The 19,352-nt window shown below is 50.1% G+C and overlaps 8 protein-coding genes across 8 annotated transcripts; 5 read left to right on the top strand and 3 right to left on the bottom strand.

The window, feature by feature from the left end:
- Window positions 1-211: 211 nt before the first annotated feature.
- ASPBRDRAFT_190214 (alpha/beta hydrolase) lies at window positions 212-1,477 on the top strand (the record flags this gene model as incomplete). Its single annotated transcript, XM_067620201.1, has 4 exons — window positions 212-548; window positions 608-718; window positions 772-863; window positions 923-1,477. 4 exons carry the CDS (start codon window positions 212-214, stop codon window positions 1,475-1,477), a joined length of 1,095 nt encoding a protein of 364 aa, XP_067484115.1.
- Window positions 1,478-1,646: 169 nt separating this feature from the next.
- On the bottom strand, window positions 1,647-3,216 carry ASPBRDRAFT_24581 (cytochrome P450; the record flags this gene model as incomplete). Its single annotated transcript, XM_067622062.1, has 2 exons — window positions 1,647-2,912; window positions 2,968-3,216. The coding sequence occupies 2 exons, from the start codon at window positions 3,214-3,216 to the stop codon at window positions 1,647-1,649; spliced, it is 1,515 nt and encodes a 504-aa protein (XP_067484114.1).
- Window positions 3,217-3,564: 348 nt separating this feature from the next.
- Window positions 3,565-4,675, top strand: ASPBRDRAFT_113075 (amidohydrolase family protein; the record flags this gene model as incomplete). Its single annotated transcript, XM_067616718.1, has 2 exons — window positions 3,565-3,679; window positions 3,741-4,675. 2 exons carry the CDS (start codon window positions 3,565-3,567, stop codon window positions 4,673-4,675), a joined length of 1,050 nt encoding a protein of 349 aa, XP_067484113.1.
- Window positions 4,676-5,486: 811 nt separating this feature from the next.
- Window positions 5,487-8,663, bottom strand: ASPBRDRAFT_70444 (uncharacterized protein). The gene is made up of 3 exons (XM_067629076.1): window positions 7,961-8,663; window positions 6,171-7,907; window positions 5,487-6,101 (listed from the first exon to the last, which is right to left on the bottom strand). Exons 1-3 carry the CDS (start codon window positions 8,651-8,653, stop codon window positions 5,763-5,765), a joined length of 2,769 nt encoding a protein of 922 aa, XP_067484112.1. The 5' UTR covers window positions 8,654-8,663; the 3' UTR covers window positions 5,487-5,762.
- Window positions 8,664-8,941: 278 nt separating this feature from the next.
- Window positions 8,942-10,314, top strand: ASPBRDRAFT_24578 (uncharacterized protein; the record flags this gene model as incomplete). The annotated part of the gene is made up of 2 exons (XM_067622061.1): window positions 8,942-9,776; window positions 9,836-10,314. 2 exons carry the CDS (start codon window positions 8,942-8,944, stop codon window positions 10,312-10,314), a joined length of 1,314 nt encoding a protein of 437 aa, XP_067484111.1.
- Window positions 10,315-10,486: 172 nt separating this feature from the next.
- ASPBRDRAFT_218858 (uncharacterized protein) lies at window positions 10,487-12,412 on the bottom strand. Its single transcript, XM_067621969.1, has 4 exons — window positions 11,986-12,412; window positions 11,773-11,928; window positions 11,367-11,708; window positions 10,487-11,274 (listed from the first exon to the last, which is right to left on the bottom strand). Exons 1-4 carry the CDS (start codon window positions 12,220-12,222, stop codon window positions 10,762-10,764), a joined length of 1,248 nt encoding a protein of 415 aa, XP_067484110.1. The 5' UTR covers window positions 12,223-12,412; the 3' UTR covers window positions 10,487-10,761.
- A 583-nt stretch (window positions 12,413-12,995) lies between these two features.
- On the top strand, window positions 12,996-15,555 carry ASPBRDRAFT_201942 (uncharacterized protein). The gene is made up of 5 exons (XM_067621614.1): window positions 12,996-13,318; window positions 13,385-13,635; window positions 13,692-13,834; window positions 13,892-14,330; window positions 14,400-15,555. Exons 1-5 carry the CDS (start codon window positions 13,144-13,146, stop codon window positions 15,270-15,272), a joined length of 1,881 nt encoding a protein of 626 aa, XP_067484109.1. The 5' UTR covers window positions 12,996-13,143; the 3' UTR covers window positions 15,273-15,555.
- A 955-nt stretch (window positions 15,556-16,510) lies between these two features.
- ASPBRDRAFT_140226 (putative phthalate transporter) lies at window positions 16,511-18,799 on the top strand. The gene is made up of 9 exons (XM_067619162.1): window positions 16,511-16,912; window positions 16,978-17,017; window positions 17,068-17,196; window positions 17,257-17,326; window positions 17,393-17,440; window positions 17,487-17,632; window positions 17,680-17,897; window positions 17,947-18,408; window positions 18,466-18,799. Exons 1-9 carry the CDS (start codon window positions 16,686-16,688, stop codon window positions 18,587-18,589), a joined length of 1,464 nt encoding a protein of 487 aa, XP_067484108.1. The 5' UTR covers window positions 16,511-16,685; the 3' UTR covers window positions 18,590-18,799.
- The last annotated feature ends 553 nt before the right edge of the window (window positions 18,800-19,352 follow it).

Here is a 19,352-nt window from a genome sequence, read left to right as displayed (position 1 = left end):
GACATCCCGATGTTTTCCGGGTCCGTTCCAGAGATGTGCTTGCCAGAATAGATACAATTCTGACTTCTGAGTCTCTCGTGCCTTCTGGCATGATAGGTGGGCTATGAATGGCTTATTTGTAATCCCCGAAAGCGTAAAAGCCTGTTGTCTCTACTTTCGGGTATGTTCAAACTCGACTTCCATAGACGACGGTAGACGAGTATCCAGAAAGATGGCACGCAACCTTTTAAAAGTACGCTTTCTATTTACTCTCGTGCTCCGTGTTCTGCCACGGGCATCATTCAGCATCTCGGGGGCTATTTATCGTGCGTGGCTGAAGGGGCTGCCACTAGGGTCGTCCATATGGAATGGGTTTGCTGGCGCTCTGATCACCAACACTCCCCCGGATCAATTGCAGGCAGTCCTGCCATCTACGCTGGATACCTATGAAGCATGGACTCTGTCTCATGGAGTTGATCGTACTGTGGATGTTCTAGCAGCGGACAAGGCGACTCGTCTGCTCTGGATAGGGCCAAGGATATCGAAGAAGGTACTTCTTTTCTTCCACGGTATGCTACTCCATTCAAACTCCTATATTGTTAGCAGGCCATTTCTGAGTGTTGACTAGGTGGTGGATACGTGATGCCACTTTCTGAAGCCCACCTGGACTGGATGACATATCTGCGGAGGGAGGCAATCAACGCTGGGGTGGATATGAGTGTGTGTATTCTGGAATATGGTTCGTATTGAACATCCAGCAGAAAGATACTGCAGCGTATGCTAACGGTTCAGATCTGATCCCAACCAAACGATATCCCAGACAGATGACACAAGGCATTTTCGCACTACAACATCTGTTGGCAAACGGGTATAGACCTTCTGATGTAGGTTGACTTGCCGATGAGTCCTGTTCAATCAAAAAAACTAATCAGACCTCACACAGATCGTCTTCGGGGGAGACTCCGCGGGAGGCCACCTGTCGCTTTGCCTCATGTCCCATCTCCACCACCAATATCCATCTGAGCAGGGAGCAAAATATGCTATTGACCTACCGCACCCTGTGAAAGGATGCTTCCTGGTGTCACCTCTTTCATCTTTCGACTTCAGTACCCCTTCATATGGAAGGTGGTTCAGTGCCGATAGTCTTAATCGGAAAGTTGTAGATGAATGGGGTCAATATCTCGTCGACGATTCCCCCTGGCATGAGGAAATAGCTGCTGGATATGGCTGGGGAATGGCTCTAGATGTTCCAGAGAGTTGGTGGAACGGTTTCACGGCTGTAGATCGTATTTTTGTGACCGGAGGCTACGAAGAGGTTTTCAGCGATCACATCCAGCTGTTGGGCGAGATGTTGAAGACAAAATGTAAAGGGAGCGTGGCCCTGCATATGGCTAATGGAACGCACGATGAGCCGCTCATGGACTTCGGGGCTAAAAGGCCGCCCAGTGCTACTACAAGGGCTATCAGGGACTTTGTTATAGCTTGCTTCGAGGAGTGAAATCTACCATGCATTTTCACGTCTATGTGCTAGATTATTGACTTCTACACTCGACGTTTGGCGTCCTCCAAAACCTGCAATGATTCTCCTTCACGCAAAATCAACTGAACGTGGTCTTCGCTTCTTGGGGTTACCTTGACTGGGAATGGTTCGTCGGTTTTGTGGTGGTTCAGTCGTTTTGGGTTGTATGGTCCCGCCTGCGCGACATTAGAATATCACCTCCAGCATTTGGTAGCCAACTTACCGCTGCATAATCATAACAGAATACTAAGCGTGCCACATTGATGAATAGTCCTCTGAATGCCAGTCTGTATCCAACGCAAATTCGGCGGCCTCCACCAAAATGCCACAAGCCATGCGCAGGGTCGGTTTCATGTCCATCAAGCCACCGTTCAGGCTTGAACTCCTCCGGGTCCTCGCATTCGTTGCACACTGGGACCTCGTTGATCACGAAGCCAACGCCTGCCGGGAAGTGGTAGCCCTCGAACTCCATGTCAGAGGTAAGCACATGGTCAGGGGTCAGAACGAAGATAGGCCTCCATCGCAGGAGTTCCTTGATCATAGCGCAAATGTAGGGCATATGCTCAAGGTCTTCGATCCCTGGGAGACGGAGACTCCCTTCAGTGCAACACCATCGGTCAACCTCTTCCCGGGCCTTTTGAAACACCTTCGGATAGCAAAGAGACGCCATGACGAAAATGTTCAAAGCTTCTCGGGTGGTGTCGGATCCAGCTTCCAGAAGCTGCAAAGCAACGTACATGGCCTCCTGGTCATCCCCGGTGAACTTAGTGTCCGGGTGCAAAAGGACATCACGAACCCACGATGGTGGTGCTGTCCCTTGCTCTACCTTCTCTCTGACTGGGAACCACCATGACTTGTAAACCTCCTCGTTCCAATCACCGAGCTTCTCCCAGTACTTCCGCCACGGCTGCAAAACGCGAGGGAGGCGATCAAGCTCAGGAAACCAGTCAATCAGACTCGATCCGATGCTACCCACAAAATACGTAACAACGTTTTGCAGATCCTCAAGCTCTTTACCGGATTTCACCAGCCGCTCCCCAAGCGCAATGCGGTGGACCACGGAATTGGCGTACCGATAATGATGACGGTACCATCTCTCCGGTTGAAACAGATATTCAGCAAGCAACTGGGTACTTTCCAGCTCCTGCCACGATGCGTACTGCTTCAATGCGGTCCCACTGAGTAGTGAGTGCATTACTCGTCGCTTCTCCGTCCATCCTGACGGAGGCAGCAACAGGGAGCGTCCGTTGCGGCTAACAATGCCACTGGCAATCGGCATAGGGCTTCGGCCATTTGTGAGCGTCCCGCGTTTTGCGATGATTTCTGAGACCACGCGCTTGCTATTGAGCAAGATCCATGTTTTTGATCCGAGGTGCAGAGTAGTCATCTCGCCGTATTTGGCGAGTTCGTTGTTCTATAGACAGTCAGTCAGTTCTCTATACCTGACAAGACTTGAGTCTCCCACATACAGTGATATGGTCTTGGTCATCCCGGATCTTGCGAACGTCCAATAGACTTCCGAATATCGGTATTCCTTTAGGGCCAGGAGGGAGCTTCCATCTTTTGCCAGGGGGAGGTCTGCGCTTCCCAACCGGAGTGAAAATCTCTCGGATGACGAGGAAGATTGTTGCTAAGCATGTTGCTATTGTCACGAGGGTTGCCGAGACCGGATATGCTCTGGCAAGCCCGGAGATCTGGTCGTGGACTGAGTTGCTCATGGTGCCTTGTATGGAGTTGTCAAGATGATGAAGAGATGTTCAATTACTGGTTTCTTAGAAAACAATCAAATGAGAAAAACAACGAAAACCTCCTTGCTACTGTATCTTTATCCTGGCGCCGATTTAATCTACTCTACGGGAGATCCGGCACTGCGATGATGAAGTTCGGATAGAACCCGATGCGGGGACTCACTCTCCGGGACAATTCCGGGTCCCTTATGACGCCAATATTAAAGTGGCTGGGGGTACAAACTATTTCGTGGCATGGTGCCCCCAATGTCCCTTACCTTGACTCCTATCCTACTTGTCCTGATCACCTTCTTGTTCCAGCCCGGGCTCTTCAGCATCATGGGTGAGCACGTTCTCGACTGGCTCCGGGACAAAGCCGTTGGATGGAGCCACACGCCGCCAGTGAACAAGATCGATACTCACCATCATTGTGTTCCACCATTCTATGCCAAGGGTAATAGCCAATCTCTATCAAAAAAGAGTCCCATGAGCCCCCTCAGCTAACCCGACTACAGCCGTGGAAGAGCAAGGGGGCGACCCCAGTGGCTGGCCCACCCCCAGCTGGAACCCTATAGCTTCTAAGTTGCTGATGAGGCGCGTTGGCGTGAAAACGGCAGTCCTTTCAGTGACAGCTCCAGGAGCATGCATTGCTCCAGACCATCAATCGCGCGCCCAACTGGCCCGACGAATGAATGAATATGCGGCAGACCTGCGAGACAAAGACCCCGACCACTTCGCCTTCTTCGTATCACTGCCCAATATCCTCGACACCGAGGATGCGCTGGCAGAGATTGCCTATGGGCTCGATACTTTGCGTGCTGACGGAGTCACTCTTTTCACGCGCTACGGTCCTTCCAACACCTATCTCGGCCACAAGGACGTAGAGCCCATCTGGGCCGAACTCAACCGGCGAGGCTGTGTCGTCTTCATCCATCCCACCCACCCTGTTGATACTGCTCCTGTCAACTCGAAACTCCCCCAGCCGGCCATCGACTATCCGCATGAGACGACCCGCACAGCCATGGACATGATCACCAGCGGGACCAGGCTGAAGTATCCAGCCTGTAAAGTCATCCTATCGCATGCAGGCGGGTCCTTGCCGTATCTCATTTCACGGGTCACGACACCCATGAAGCGGGCTCCGGATGTTGCAACCTCATATCGCATAGGAACGACTCACGACAAGGCGATGGAAGCATTCCGCAGCTTTTACTTTGACTTGGCGTTGAGTTCGTCGCCGCAGGTTCTGGATATGCTCTTGAAGATGGTTCCGCATGACCACATCTTGTATGGAAGCGATTTCCCATATGCACCGATCACGGCATACCCGGCGTTTCTGGAGGAGTTGGAAACTTATGAGATGGATCAGGAATTGCGGGATATGATCAATTTCAAGAATGCGTGGAGGCTTTTCCCGCGTTTGGCACACCGGACGGGCCCGGCTATGTAGTTATTCGCTTAGGAATATGTCATTTGTTTGGACTTCTGCTACCAGCATTCGATGCTTCCTTATAGTAAGTGGAAAGACTAAATCTTGGTTATGAATGTTGGAGGCTGCGTGGGTTGCTGTATTGGCTATTATCGTCATAATGACTGTCAAAACAAAGGTAGAGGGTCTTGGCCATGGCCATTGTGCAAGATCCTGGGAGTCTCAGCAATCTGTGCATCCAGCTGTTGCATTCTGAATATTCTTGGCCTTCTTTTGGACAAGCAAAAGGCATATACAGGGAGTATTGTCTTGCATTCATGAGCAGTCTGAGAAGTGTCGTCCGTACTATTGAGGTCCACCACAGAATAGGAATGCCTTCCTCAGTAGATACTGACTGCTACAAAACAAGTCCTATAATAGAGGCAATCTTAGGCCTGTATATAATAGGAGCGTATAGATTCTACGTTGTCTTTGGCATCGAGAACACAATCCGGAGTATCACCAACAAATCGTACCGTGCCTGGACTAACCTCCCGAAGCAATCAAAGAGGGACTCCTTAAACGTGGTGCTGGATGTCGTCACGAATCATCTTGGACTAGTTCGTGCATAGTAGGAATATAGACGATCGCATCAATGGTACGGTAAAAAGCAATATGGTGAACGTTGCTGGCCTTCCCAATGCTAGTATGCAGTTGGGGTTGTCCTGCATTCATCAAGGGGTGGCGTTACTCAAGAGGCGGCGATAACAGCTCGTCTCCAAGGGTTTTGTTGGGAGTGTTCTATGATTTCTATTAATGATTTCTATTCAGGGTATTATTTTCATGCGGTTAGCTCTGTAGAAACTGATATTCGATTCATAACTCCTGTCAGAATCGTCCACTGGTATCACTAAGAGTATGATAGACATGGAATCCGAACTGTGTTATTTTATAGCACTATGATCATGACAACCATGTCTGTGAATCTACACCAAAGAAATGTAAACTTGCTAGCTGCTTCTTCTTGTTTCACCTAAATAGTATGTAGTCGCCATTGAACACCAGCACCAGCCCCTTACTAGTTCCAGACAATCAGACCCAGTCTTCCACCCCAACACTTAGAATCCTTTCAAGTCGAGCTATCTGATACATCGTCGACTCTCGGACCCTGATCTTGTTTGCCTTCGGATTTTCCGATGTTATGTGACTCCCCCTGGGAAGTTGGCCGTTCCCCTTCTAATGGCTGGTCAAGTTCTGTTCTTGCTCCCTCAGACTCCCGTGGTAGAGGCAGCGTAAAGCTAGACATGATATGAATTATAATGGTTCCACCAGGCTGGATGCCCGAGTCCCAACTGTCGCGGGTGATCGGAGTGCCGTCTGGGCTGGTAAGCTGGTAATCCCCCCGGGCAATATGAGGCCCGAGGATTGTATCGGACCGAAAGACTTGCTTCATGAGTTTCTCCATGGCCTGTGGACAGAAATGTCAATTCCTTTCCTTCATCTTACTAGATCGCTTTTGTCGGACTGGGCAACTCACCGCAAAAGAACGGCACTGGTTGAATGGCAGTTTGAATTCCCTGCCCACTGGATCCTTGAAAGTCACTAGCGATGTTAACGACTTCTCAGTCTCCCTCGTCATTTCCTCTGCATTCCGTAGATCTCTCCCGAATCGGGTTATCTCTTCTGTTAGTCTCAGTCGCTCCTGCTTCAAGGCCTCCTTCTCTCTGTTGACAAATTCCCCTGCTTCTTTAGCTCTCTCCGCATCTCGACCTTGCCGGATCAGCCTTTCTAATGACCATCCGAATCGGGTGTCGTCACCTGCAGTCTCACTACGATAGGGGTCTTGTAAGATGGCTCGAGGTATTCGATGGAGCCCATCTCGTCGCATATCCGACGGTCCCGGGGCAGCGTCGGGGGTTTTATATCCTGCTGATGTCGAAGACCGGTCAGAAGACCGATATCTTGCTGATTTCGGAGTATCCTTTGGTGCTTTATCATCTGTACGACTGGAATCCATTGCAGTAGAATCCATTCGGGGCTGGAAATCTCTTGGCAGATGCTGAACTACCTGGGGCAGTTGTAACCTCACCAATTCAGCCTCTCTATCTCGTCCTATCTCACTCAAGAGGACATACAATATTCTTCTTTCCATCCACTTCAAGAGAGGGCTATCGAAGGAAACGATACCCCAATCCTGATGCGCGGCCGTATCATGATCAAAGCGAAATGGAAAGGAGCGGTCGAATGCAGAAAAGCGACCATCAAGTTCTTTGCGTAGCCGCTCAGCATGGGGGACACTATGATTTTCCAGAACAAAGAATTCTTTAAACAAGCATTTGAGATACCCGCAGGCGTCGTTCATCGTGTCTTGGTTTAGCTGAGAAAGGCGTCGTACGATCTGGAGACTTCGGTCCCAGTCCAACGAATGTTCGAAGACTTCCTCCAGCACGGACCGCTCCAGGCGATAATCTCCCAGATCTCTAGCACTTTCCATGATGGTTTCGAAAGTCTGGATTGGACGAGAATTGTTGGTAACCTCTGGTTGTGCCGTCTTTCCTGCGGAGGCTGGGTTTCTCGCTTGGAGATATTGAGGTCTAACCGAAGTATAAGTCGGCATCTCGGGGGATAGGCTTGACATATTTATTGGCCACGGGGGTCGGCGGAATGCTGAAAAGGTCCGAGTGCTCTCTGAAAGTAGCCAATTCAGATAGGGCTGAGTGTTAACCAAGTGCGGATGTTCTAAGAGGATTGTCGATGCAAGGGAATGAGATCTCCTGGAAATTTGTCCATAAGTTACTCGAACATCCTTGATGAAACTTGGCACATCCAGGAAGCTTGCAAGTAGAGTTGCATTTGCAAGTTCAGCCAACAGGAGCTGCTCGTCATCGAGTCGAACTCCCTCAGACTGAAGGAAAACGTCCACAACCTCGGATACGTCCTTCATTTGGGCAAAGTTCTCCAAGCCTCCATCAGGAGTGTATCGCCTATGGGGGCCTGCAAGCATGGGTAGTATGGCCCGTAAGATACGGTGTGCATCCCAAAAAAAGCCGCCTTGGAGCAAAAGGCGATACCAGGCAATCACATTGGGGGTGTTGTTTCCCTGCAGACCCTTATGTTGCAAGCAATCATTCTGATAGTCATGATTAGGCATCAATACTGCCCCGAAATTGGAAACGGACCAGTGCAATAGAGAATGAAAAGGTTCGGTCTCGAGGAAATTGGAGTGTTCACGCGCATATGCTATGATCCGTACGCAAGTTTCCAACAATTGACACTAGACAATGAGGACACATCAGCAATACCCAACCATAGGCTTGATAAACGCACCTTGAGCCCAGGAGAAGACATGGCTTCTCTACGACCCTGACGCTTCATCGACAAATAGCTCAGCGCTTCCTTTGCCATGTTCAATGCCGGTATCAGTGCTCCTTTGGTATGGATTTCCGCAGACGCTCTGAGAGTTTTTAAGAGGATCACTTCCTCTTCCAAGTATTCAACGTGAGGGTCCTCTAAGCGACCTGAAATAAATGTCTGCAGATGGCCGAAATTCCCTTGCTCCAAGAGGAGGTCCGCATATTCGGCTACCACGGGGAAGAAGTCGACATAGGGCGCGAGGCGCTCCTCAAAGTAACGAATACCCTTTTTGAAGTGGCCCAGTCGATTCAAGCGCGCTAGAGATTCTAGCTCATGCTCTAGATCTAAAGCAATATCCAGGTTGAGGTGCGTGGTGATGTCTTTGTCGTTGTCGCCCGATGAGATCAACCAGTCGTCCTGTCTGCTCACCGCAAACGAGGACGGTGCGGCTTCCCAGTGCCTACTTCTTCCTCGCCGCCGCGGTTTACCGGATGAATCTCTGGGCTTCGGTTTGTCTGGATACGGGAGGTGTGCCCATTCATCGAACAGGTCGTCATATTCGTGGCGTCTAGTCGTGGACGGTGACGTGACCTCATCCCCAGATTCTGATGAACTAACCTCGTCTGAAGCGCGTGATCTTGGGTCTATGGTGATATTGATCGCCATGAGAGCTAAATAGGTAGGATCAAGAAACTGTGAGTGATTCATCTCTCCTTCGGCTGAATCTTATGGGGCACAGGCTAGAGCCTTGCCAAGGCCCTCAGATGCACATGTGGCACGAATCAGAGAGCTCCATCTAAGCGCTACAGCATAGCCACAGCCACAGCCAGAGAAAAAGAAAAGAAACAAAAAAAGAGGAGAGCCGGAACTAGTTAAGAGTGATTTAACCCAGACCAGGCCCTCAATCCTTTCCGCCAGGTAGTGTCTATATCGCCTACGCGATACTATCAGAAGATGCAAGCCAAACGATATATCCCTCCAGCCAAGTCCTTCAGATATGTCGATGTGTGTCAAACCCGCTCAAGTGCTAGCCTTGGGAATTTCAAAGTCGGGAAGGTTCGCATCGATTGCTGCTTTCTGATATCCAAGACGCAGTGGGGTAAGCTCCGTGGGCAGGATGCAGGACTGATGTATCTGGATCTCACATTTCATCAACCCGCCGACTGTAAGCTCTCACAAGCCACCATTACCATGAACTTCCATGAGTCTTCTGAGCGCCCGAAGATGTCACATAACTCCCCAGATCTCGAGATTACCGAGTTCTTCGGACCACAGACCCTCACTGGAGAGAAACGGGAGCGACAAGTGTCCAAGACTTTCGAGGCCATCCCCAAAGTAGGGGCCGCCAACGCCAGTGTCGAAGGCATTGGCATCTCACGAAAGTCTCAAGCCAATTATGCGTCGCGGTGGAAATTTACTGGCTCACGATTCACGGAAGACTCCGACGACGACTTATATCGTACTTCGGGCAGTCGATATCGACAGCTCATTTGGCACCTGGAAGAAAACGAATTGGAGCGACAGGCAGTTCACCACTCAGTCGTGCACACTGCACTTGCCTTCCATCATGATTCCTGTCCATTCTACCTCGACCTGCAGATCGAAGTCAAGATGCAGCGATGGCACCACCGAGTCCGGCAACGCCTCGTTTGCCCGCCGCGGAACCAGAAAGCGCTTACTCGAGCTAAGATCAAGCCCGTCGTCGCCGAAACAGACGATCCGCACTTTTCCAAGCTAGTCAGAGATATAGATCACGCGATGGTGCAAGAAAACCTACATCCAGTGGCCGGTAAGACTTCCTAGAGAGCGGTATCTCACTGAGCATATCTAATGAATTACCTACTACAGAAGTATCAGACCCCAAACCTGCTGTCTTCCCTGATGATACACAAGGCAAAGATCCCGGCTCGGAATCTAGCGACATCGGTCTTCCGAATGAAGCCTTGCTCGAGCTGGCACGCCAGTTGACTGGGAATGCTACTAAACATCCAAGTACATTGGCGTTTCCCAGGAGCAGCTCGGCTACATCTACGCAGACGGTAAACAGTTCTGACTCTACGCTTGTTGAATCTGAGACGGTAAGCCAGTCTGGTGACCAGGCAGATATTAAGCCTGCCGACTGCGAGGCTGGTGTTCCGATAACCGTCGATTCTACCAAGGAGATTATCAAGACCACTACGATCCAGGAACATGCATCCAGAGCAGCACTCGCCGGTGTGCGACATACCTCGCAGGTCCTGGCGGCTCTGATAGCATGGCTCATCCTGGGTCTGAATGGACTGCACGCGGGGCTTGCTCGAGCTGGGAGGGGCGTTGAAAAGAATTAATGTCGCATCATAACGCTGGTTTGCTAGTATTGAGGTTATTCAATGAGGTTCTGGAGCTGACGTTATTCTGTTTCTTTGATTTCTAGGGCTATGTCATCTATTTTACGTCTCTTGTACGCTGGCATTGTGATAGAACAGTTTACATAAACACCAATTGATAACGAAACGAATTTCTGCATAAATAAAGACGGGGTGGACTTCATGGGAGATAACATACAAGGGCTTGCTGCTACTGTTCACGGTTCTTTAATATGAACCTTGCTTATCCGATAAGTAACATCCATTTTAATAATGTATCTTAGCTTCTTGAACGGGTTATCGCGGGAAGACTCAAGCAGTCTAGGTTAGGAGCTACATGTTGAGTTTGTTGCCACACAATCAGCTCTGAAATCCTTTTTGGTATTGTTCTGTTTGTAACTCCCCCATTCATGTCCTGAGATAGTAGCCCTACGCGCGAGACGAACCAGGAGCACCCGTGAATCCAGGATGGGCAGAGCCATCGAACTCCGCACAAGATGGTTTCACCGAGGCTTCAGCCTGGCTCGAAGGACTGTAGCAAGGCTTGGGGTCTGCCTTTTGTCCGAGAGCACCCATGGCACTGATACCCATTGTAAAGTAATCGGCAAACTGAGCCCCATACTTGATGTGTCGTTGAGTTCTTTTATCGTAGATGTTGCTGACCAAGAGCTGGTTACCATGTTTGTCCTTTCGGCCCTGAGGGACCTCGATCTTGATCCGGAGACCGTGCTTGGTACTGATGTCTCCGCGCTGCCATTGGAAGACCTCCTCCGGTTTATCAATTGGCTTCAGATCCTTAGGATCGGGTTTAGAGCTATCAGAAGTGCTGTTCATGTCGAAGACGAAGCTGCTCGTATCGAAGCTGCGGATGTAGAGCGCAACCGGTTCGGCGACAGTGAGCTTTGCACCTGCGCGAGCGAGAGAGTTGATTGTGGCTCCAATCTGTGGTCATCACAATCAGCAACCGCTTGACTCTGACTCACGCCGAACAAGATTGAAAGAGGTGTGGGTAGTGTGGGTTTGGGAAGGCTTACTGATGGATCCGAATTCCTGCCCGGATTGCCGTACTTGGAGCATCTGATCAGCTCATCCGCGTCCGTGATCACTTTGTCCTTGTCATCCTTGCGAATCACCGTCGCCTGCGCTCCGATGTCAATCTCAGCCGAGAGGGTGTTGTTGGGCTGGATCAGATGGGCAATGGTCCCCGTAGTGCTGAGTAAATTCCATATGTTGGCTGGATTGTACACTTCGGCTTTAGTTACAGCGTCGGTGAGAAAGAAGTCGCTGTCATTCATATCACTTGCAAAGCCCGAGTTAAGGTCTTTCATCAGCTTGATGAAGTCGTCTTTCTGGCAGCTGGCCAGGAATTGCCAATACTGTTTGTTCATCATTGTCAGTGACTTCAACAGCATCATTACAATGGCAGTATGACACCCATACCTCGGGCCCTTCTGCAGTAAAGGTCACGCTATAAATATCTCCAGTATACTTTCTGGGGCCCCGGCTCACTGACCACTCCAGATACTCGTCTTGGACCACTCGGGACGAGTCAGCGATCTGCCACCGCAGAGGCTCCCCGGGGTAAGAACTCTTGATCTGTATCCTAGTCAGGCCCGCCGAAGGTTATCGCCAAACTGAGGAGTTCTTGCTCACCAGCTTAGGAAACGCATTCCACTCAACAACACGCGGTGGATCCTGCTGATTGAATGGTGTAACAGTCCCGTCGAAGAATTGGGTCAAGGGGGTACGGCCCTTGCCGACGACATTGGGATCAGCATCGATCTCACCCTTCATCCAGTACGAAATGTAGTTTTGAGACCATAGATCCTTGTTTTCCTCACTGAGGTCGGGGAGATTGCCCGGTGGCTCGTGTCGTTTGAGGGTTGTCATGATTCTTCTTTGATGAAGCTAGCAGTACTCGGTCTTGTCTTGATGTACGAGGAAATTGCAAGAGAGTCCTATGGAGCAGATATATATAGACCATGACTCTTGTGTCTTCTCGGATGGGAAAGTGACCCCGTCCTCGGCCAAGAGAGCTGAATTGGTCATTGCAGAGAATACCTGCCTTCTCTACAGGCTCTCATGGCTGACTAGGACGAGACAACTCATCGAAGCCCCCGCAGAGTATACGATGGAGACTGGAGCAATTGACTCATCACCGGCCAGCTGTTAGATGTCCCCCGCTTCTATACCCTGAACATGAAGTCGATCCCCTCCTCACCGCATGTCGAGAATTGGGCCAGGCCATCGGGATTTGGTGATATTACCACATCATTGACAAGCTCGGGGTTTAGCCCTCAATGAGAGCAGTACGAATTTGAACGTGGCGCACTCTGGATGGAAAGCTGAGACTTCCTTGTAACCCCGAGGTGGGTGGAAGAAGATGGCGCAGCTGAATGGCGTGCGGGGTTTTTCACACATCATGCATGTATGCATGCATGAATATGTATCGTGCAATTCAGCGACCTCACTGGATTGCTTACAAGGCTGCTTATGCAGAGTTGCCTTCAGCGGCAGTGAGAGCTTTTATGGTTTCTTTTTCTATGCAACATGGTACGCGGAGGCGGGCAAAATACCCGAAGACCTGAACGCGTTCTGCACATACCAGGTGTCTACTTGTTACAAAGTACGACACCTAACAGGTCATCTTTTTGGTCATAGCACTCCGTTAGTGCTACAGAACTCGCGCAATATACGAGAGGAGGAGGGTAGAAATGCATATATATCTTCATAGACGACCGGCTTCGACTGTTCGACTCCCCCGAGCATCCTGCATTGCCCCCTCAGCTATTCCACAGTCAATCCCCAGACATGGCGACACCTGAAATCTGGCATCGCCAGTTTACGAGAGCCCCTGGTCCCGATGTAGATACTCTGATGACGGGTCCGCAGCAGCTGGACCTGAAAGACAGATTCGGCCAATTTCTGAAGCAGGACTCACATTGGACGCTCAAGACGCTACATGAAGTACTTTCCTACTATTACGGTATGGTTCCGCCTCCACCGTTATCTTACAGAGAGAATATTCTGTCCCCCTATTGACCGGATCTAGATCTGTCGCAGGCCTCTCCCAAAGCCTGCGATCTGTCCATATTCATGATCGCAGATGGTGCTCATATCGACCGTTCGACGTTGCCCAACCAAGGCGGCAGCTGGTTCAAGCCTCACTGCCGCATAGTGGGAGTAGTGAGCTTCCCCCCAAGTACTGATACAATCTTCATAGTAGGGTCAGACGAGGTGCGCAATTCGGATCGCTTTCTGCAAGCCGCCTCATGGGATGGAAAGGCCTTCCACTACTACGCTGTAGGAGACACTCTTCCTGCCCCGTCTCATGGACCAGCCTCTAATCGAGATTGTAGGTGGAGAGTATCAACGATGATGCGCAAAACAGAAAATGGACATATCAAGCCAACTCGTCCAATGCATTTTCAGACGACATGTCGTATCTCGGTCCTTTCAATGGCCATGTGAACGGAGCCTGCATCATGAAAGAACTCCATGAGTGAGCAAGCATTTCCCAGGTGAAAGTTCCTGATCAATAACTGATCAAGTTGTCTAGCCCTTGGTACCACTGGAAAACACCTAGGCACGACCTGACCCCATGCCTAAGTGATACCCAAGTGGAGTTATTTCGGACACTTCCATATCTTTCTCCTTCCTCATGGGATTTGCTCGGCAATGTCGATAGCGCCGAGAAGCTCGAGCATGATTTCATAACGAAACTGGTCTCCAGCTGGTTCGCACAGCACCATGATAATGACTTCATGATCACGAAAACGCAGTATAAGACCAACCCAGCCAATCTCCACCGCTGGATGGCTCATTTGCTCCTCACAACTACCATCAATATTGCGACAGGCTCCGAAGTGGTAGCTTTTGCCGTAGATAACAAGGAGCAAACCCCAGCGGGACCACTGCACACGCTGCCATTTCGAGCTCCCGTGGATCTTTTCATGAATTTTGAGCTCCTGCTACAAGAAAAATTCGGGGACATCAACGTATGGTTCACCTATGATCCTTGAAATTCCCAACAAATATCCAATTCCCCACTAACAGACAGAACGCAGAAACCCCTCACAGACTTCTCACCCGAGTTCTCGGGAGAAAACTACGACAAAGCCGTTCAGGAGCTGCAGCTGAGCCTCTTACAGGAATGGGATTCCGAAACCCCACCGTCAAGCGACATGACAGTGAAGCAGCTTCCCGCGGGCACTTTAGGAGGGGGCAAGCAGACCGATTCGTACGACATCCGAAACTTCCTGATAGTCAAGGATAACACCGAGGGCATAGGAATCTATTTCACTGCCTTGCAGACGTCATTCGAAGATGCCCGGGGCGTCATGTATCTGCCGGACGTTCTGGTCAGCGACACGCTTCTCAAGACTATCCTTCTCCTAGACTTTTACAACCCCGTCTACAGCTGGCGTCGTGGCGTCCTGATGCAGTATCTGCCCGACACTACAACACTACTTGACAATGGGAAATACGACATGGAAGCTGCCTTTGTTGATAACATTCGCGCCTCCTCCCATGCCTCTGAGACCGATTCCCCTGAGTCTCGCTTCCTTGCCCTCTACGATAATCCACCATCAGCGGAGGCGATCAAGTCCCGCTTCAAATTGTATCTGGACAAGGTGAACGCCCGTCTCCTGACGTACGAGGGGATGGTCGATTATCTGAGCTTGGCGGAATCGCGCCGTCGCATTTACCGCCCGCTGCCATTAGATGAATTCGGCCTCACCCTGCCTTATGCGCTGGGGATTCCGCCGACAGCGCCGCTCATTGAGATGACGGAAGATGCAACGATAACGCCTATCCCCGAGCGGGGGTGCAAGTTCTTGAATTGTTGGACGGGTACCCTGCACGGGTTCGATCCTAAGATATTGCCGCAGGATGGGTGTTATGTTCAGGCGAGAGGCGGGCGGTGTCCCAGGAAGTAGTCTTGCATTGAGTTGGTGTTTGAGCTTATTGCAACATATGCAGTTTACAGATTAAGAATCATAGCTAGGTCAATTCCACACAACTTGTTGAAAACAAGACTGAATCGAGTCAGGTTGATCGATGAATGGAGCAGATATCATGGAGTCTGGAATATTCCCCGTCATTATCACTACACCATCTGACACGACTCTCAAACCTCGGTTTAGGCAACACCTTTAAGGCACTAATCGCTCTCCTCCTAGCCCAAAAGTCTGCATTCGTTGTTACCAATCATAGTCTGTTTGAATATGTGAATCTTATACGATGTCTACGTCGTATTTCCCTCTCTTAGAGTACGACTGATGTCAAAAAAACAATACGCTTGGACCCTCCAGAAGGCTGAGACGAGACAGGTAGATACTAAGTAGAGTTAAAGCTAGCTCGGCCCGACTGTCGCGTAATCGGGCCGAGCAGATCATCGAATGTCATGGCGAGGTTGAAGCCACCCGAGGAACTGTAAACAGCACACTCCAGTAAAGTAAGGGAGAACCCGGGAAGACTAGGAACCTGAGAACAAAGAAACTCGGCCTGGTGGCGGGGATATCTAGGTTTGCGCATATTCAACTGAGGCAGGACATATCCCTGAATTGGCAACAATATGCGATTCGACTGGTCAGTCAGTCAAAAAAAAGACAGAAACATTTCCCAGTAGCTCGTATTGTTGTGAATTGGCTTCTCCTGGACTTATCCCGGTTCCCTGGGTGCAAGATATGCTGTCGCTAACCGGGCTGGACTATGTAACTATCCCGTCGCCAGGGCTGTTCTTCTATTTTCACTGTGAACTAACTGATCATTGATAATGAAGATGCAATTCGCAGGAAGTATGGTCTCTTCTTATGGCTATGCAAGGTAATCCCTCTCCTCCTTTTCAATATATATTAGTATGGACGACATGGCTCCTTATGTAGACACTATCAAGTATATTAGAAAAGGTACAAGCGGCCCTATATCGGCCCGACCAAACCAACCACCCACTCACTCTATCCAACAGTAAGTTCGCTGGAAATCTGATTGGCGGTGGTCATCCAATTGACTCTTATCTCCAGCTGGTGGCTCCCCCCCGCATTCGATCATCGCAAGCTCCCCGCATCGGCCTAATAATCCGTAAAACCTGGGGAAATTGTGGGGGAACACTAACTTGCTATAACATCATTGCGTTGATGTTGGCCCAATCTGGGCCTCTCGTACCGTATCAGACCAAGACTCTATTCTATCAGCTGAGCTGGTGTAAAAGAAATGTGGCTTGCCACGCGTCGTATCGAATTGGGGGAGGGATTTTATTATATTGATATATAGTCGCATCCCACGTCGCTTTCTCAATCCAATCTACAAGTTTTGTTCCGAACCCATCCCGATATATCTCCCGAACTACTATGTCATCTACTACCGATATCGAAAAACCACCCAGTGTCGAGCGAATCGAGGACATCGACAAACTCGAGACAACTACTAATGATGTGGACTACGACGAGGAATTCACCCCCGCCGAGCAGCGCAAGATTATCCATCGGGTGGATCGTCGCTTGGTGACGATGGCTGGGTTGGCGTATTGTATTTCGCTGATGGATCGGACGAATCTGAGTATGGCTGCTGTTGCTGGGTAAGTTGTCCCTTCTTTCTTTCTAGCTTTTGGTTGAATGGTCGTTGACTTGAGGCTACTACTAGTATGACCAAGGATTTGCAGCTTGGGGTTGGGACTCGCTATGTGAGGTCTACACTTGCTATGGTATAAGATGTATTTGCTGACGAGTTTAGTCCGTCGTCATTCTCGTGTTCTTCATACCCTACGTCGTCTTTCAACCTCCCATGACGGTGATTATCCGCAAGGTGGGCCCGACTTTGTTTTTGGGGACGTTGGTTATATCGTGGGGGGCGATACTTGTTGTACGTGACTCCATCCCCTTAACCTTTGTATCATTCGAAGCCTGATGGATGTTCTGCTAGGGAATGGGCTTTGTCAAGAATTGGAAACAAATGGTCGCAATCCGTGTGCTTCTTGGTGCGTTGGAAGCAGGTGAGTGACTTGGTGACACAATATATTTACTCTGCCGGAGAAGTATGGCTCATTGGCTTCCTGCAGGTTACTTTCCCGGCTGCGTGTACCTCCTGTCAAGTTGGTACGTCCGATGTAAGTTACGCAGACCAACATCTATCTATTCTAGCTAACAACACAGATGACATCCAAAAGCGATACTCGGTCTTTTACCTGATCGGCTGTGTAGCGTCCGCGCTAGCCGGTATACTTGCCTTTGGCCTGATGCAAATGGGCGGCATTCAGGGCCTATCAGGGTGGAGATGGATATTTATTATGGAGGGCGTGGTATGTATTCCCGTCGAAGAAGACGATCTAGTGTTAATATCCCATAGATTACAGGAGCTATCGGACTATTAACCTTTGTCTTCATGGTGGACTTCCCCGAAAAGGCACACAAGTCCTGGAAGTTCCTCAACGAGAGGGAAAGCGCTTTCATTGTCCGACGCATCAACCGAGACCGTGCCGATGGTAATGGAGAGCCTTTCACCTTCAAGCGGTTCTTCCGCCCGGCTCTGGACCTGAAGATCTGGGGGTTCTCATTAATATGCCTGTCAGTACCAAGCCTCTCCACTCCTGTGGTGTTGTCTAACAACCAGCAGATGCAGCACAACGGTCGCCTACGCCATCGCGTATTTCCTCCCCATCATCCTCCAAGAGGGTATGGGCTTCAGCACCGGCGCCGCACAATGTTTAGTGGCACCTCCCTACGCCTTTGCGGGCATTGTGATGTACACGACCGCCTGGGTAAGCGATCGGTATCGAATGCGGGGGCCAATTGTCGTCTTCAACGCCGTAGTCGGCATCATCGGCCTTCCCCTGATGGGGTTTGCCAAGGGGAATGCAGCGCGATACGTGGGAGTGTTTCTGGTGGTCGCAGGGGCGAATTCCAATATTCCCGCCGTCATGGCCTATCAAGCGAACAATATCCGGGGTCAGTGGACGCGCGCCTTCTGCAGCGCCACACTCATTGGCGTTGGAGCCATTGGCGGCATCATCAGTAGTCTGGTGTTTCGGTCGAAAGATGCGCCGGAGTATCGACCGGGGATATGGACGACTATTGCGTGAGTATTCTAATACCTTGTGTGTGTGCGTTGGTGTACTAAGCTAAGGGTGTACAGGTGCAACCTGGTTACGATGATCACGGTGGCTGCTCTGAGTGTGTGGTTCCGATATGCCAACAAGCAGGCCGATCGGGGAGAGCGGATTATCGAAGGGTCCTCCGATTTCCGGTATACCATTTAAGATGGAGGGAGTACAGGGTTTATATTTGGATTAGTGTGGTGTATTTCGATCTGGTATCTCACTTGGAGCTAAATTGCAATTAGTATACTGTCAATGTGTGTGCAATCAAACTGGCGATAGCCAATGATGTGGAGCGCAATGGAATTGCCCGTCGGGAAAGGGATGGTCAAGGTTCTAGATCGGGAGCCACACTACCATCGATATTCTTGCACAGTTAACTAGTTAGTTAGTTACTAACTGCTGCATTGTGTAAGCAAGGATGTGCAATGCTCATAACCACTTAAATATGTAATCGAGTACGTAAGACTATACACTATCTACGAACAGCTTGGACCAGTCGTAAGGTGAGTCAAAGACTGTAAAACCGCATGTTGTATCTGTGCAATGTGCGCAAGGGGAACTTTTACTTACCGACGGTCCACTCCACGGGGAAGCTTTGAGGATTGCATCACCGGGGAACGCTATCGGAGGAGCTCCCACTGCGGAGGGAGAGTGTTCCTCCCACCATCAGCAGTGTGGACAGGTCAATTGGTGAAAACGTGAACAATGGGGTATCTGCTCCTTGAGGTATATGTAGTATGTCAGAGATAATGTTTTGAGCCATCAGCCATAGTGAAGAAACACTGCAAGAATGCATCCACGAGACAAAATGCACATGAATTTCCCGCGGAAAAGTGCAGCTTATCGCAGGCTTATCGCAAATGGCGGGGCTCCCTCGCGAGGGACCGGAGCTGATTCTCGCCCTCTGATTGGCCCGGGAGCA

The sequence above is a fragment of the Aspergillus brasiliensis genome, assembly GCF_001889945.1.
Source record: "Aspergillus brasiliensis CBS 101740 unplaced genomic scaffold ASPBRscaffold_1, whole genome shotgun sequence".
Classification (NCBI taxonomy): domain Eukaryota; kingdom Fungi; phylum Ascomycota; class Eurotiomycetes; order Eurotiales; family Aspergillaceae; genus Aspergillus; species Aspergillus brasiliensis.
This window is presented reverse-complemented; position numbering and strand designations above follow the sequence as displayed.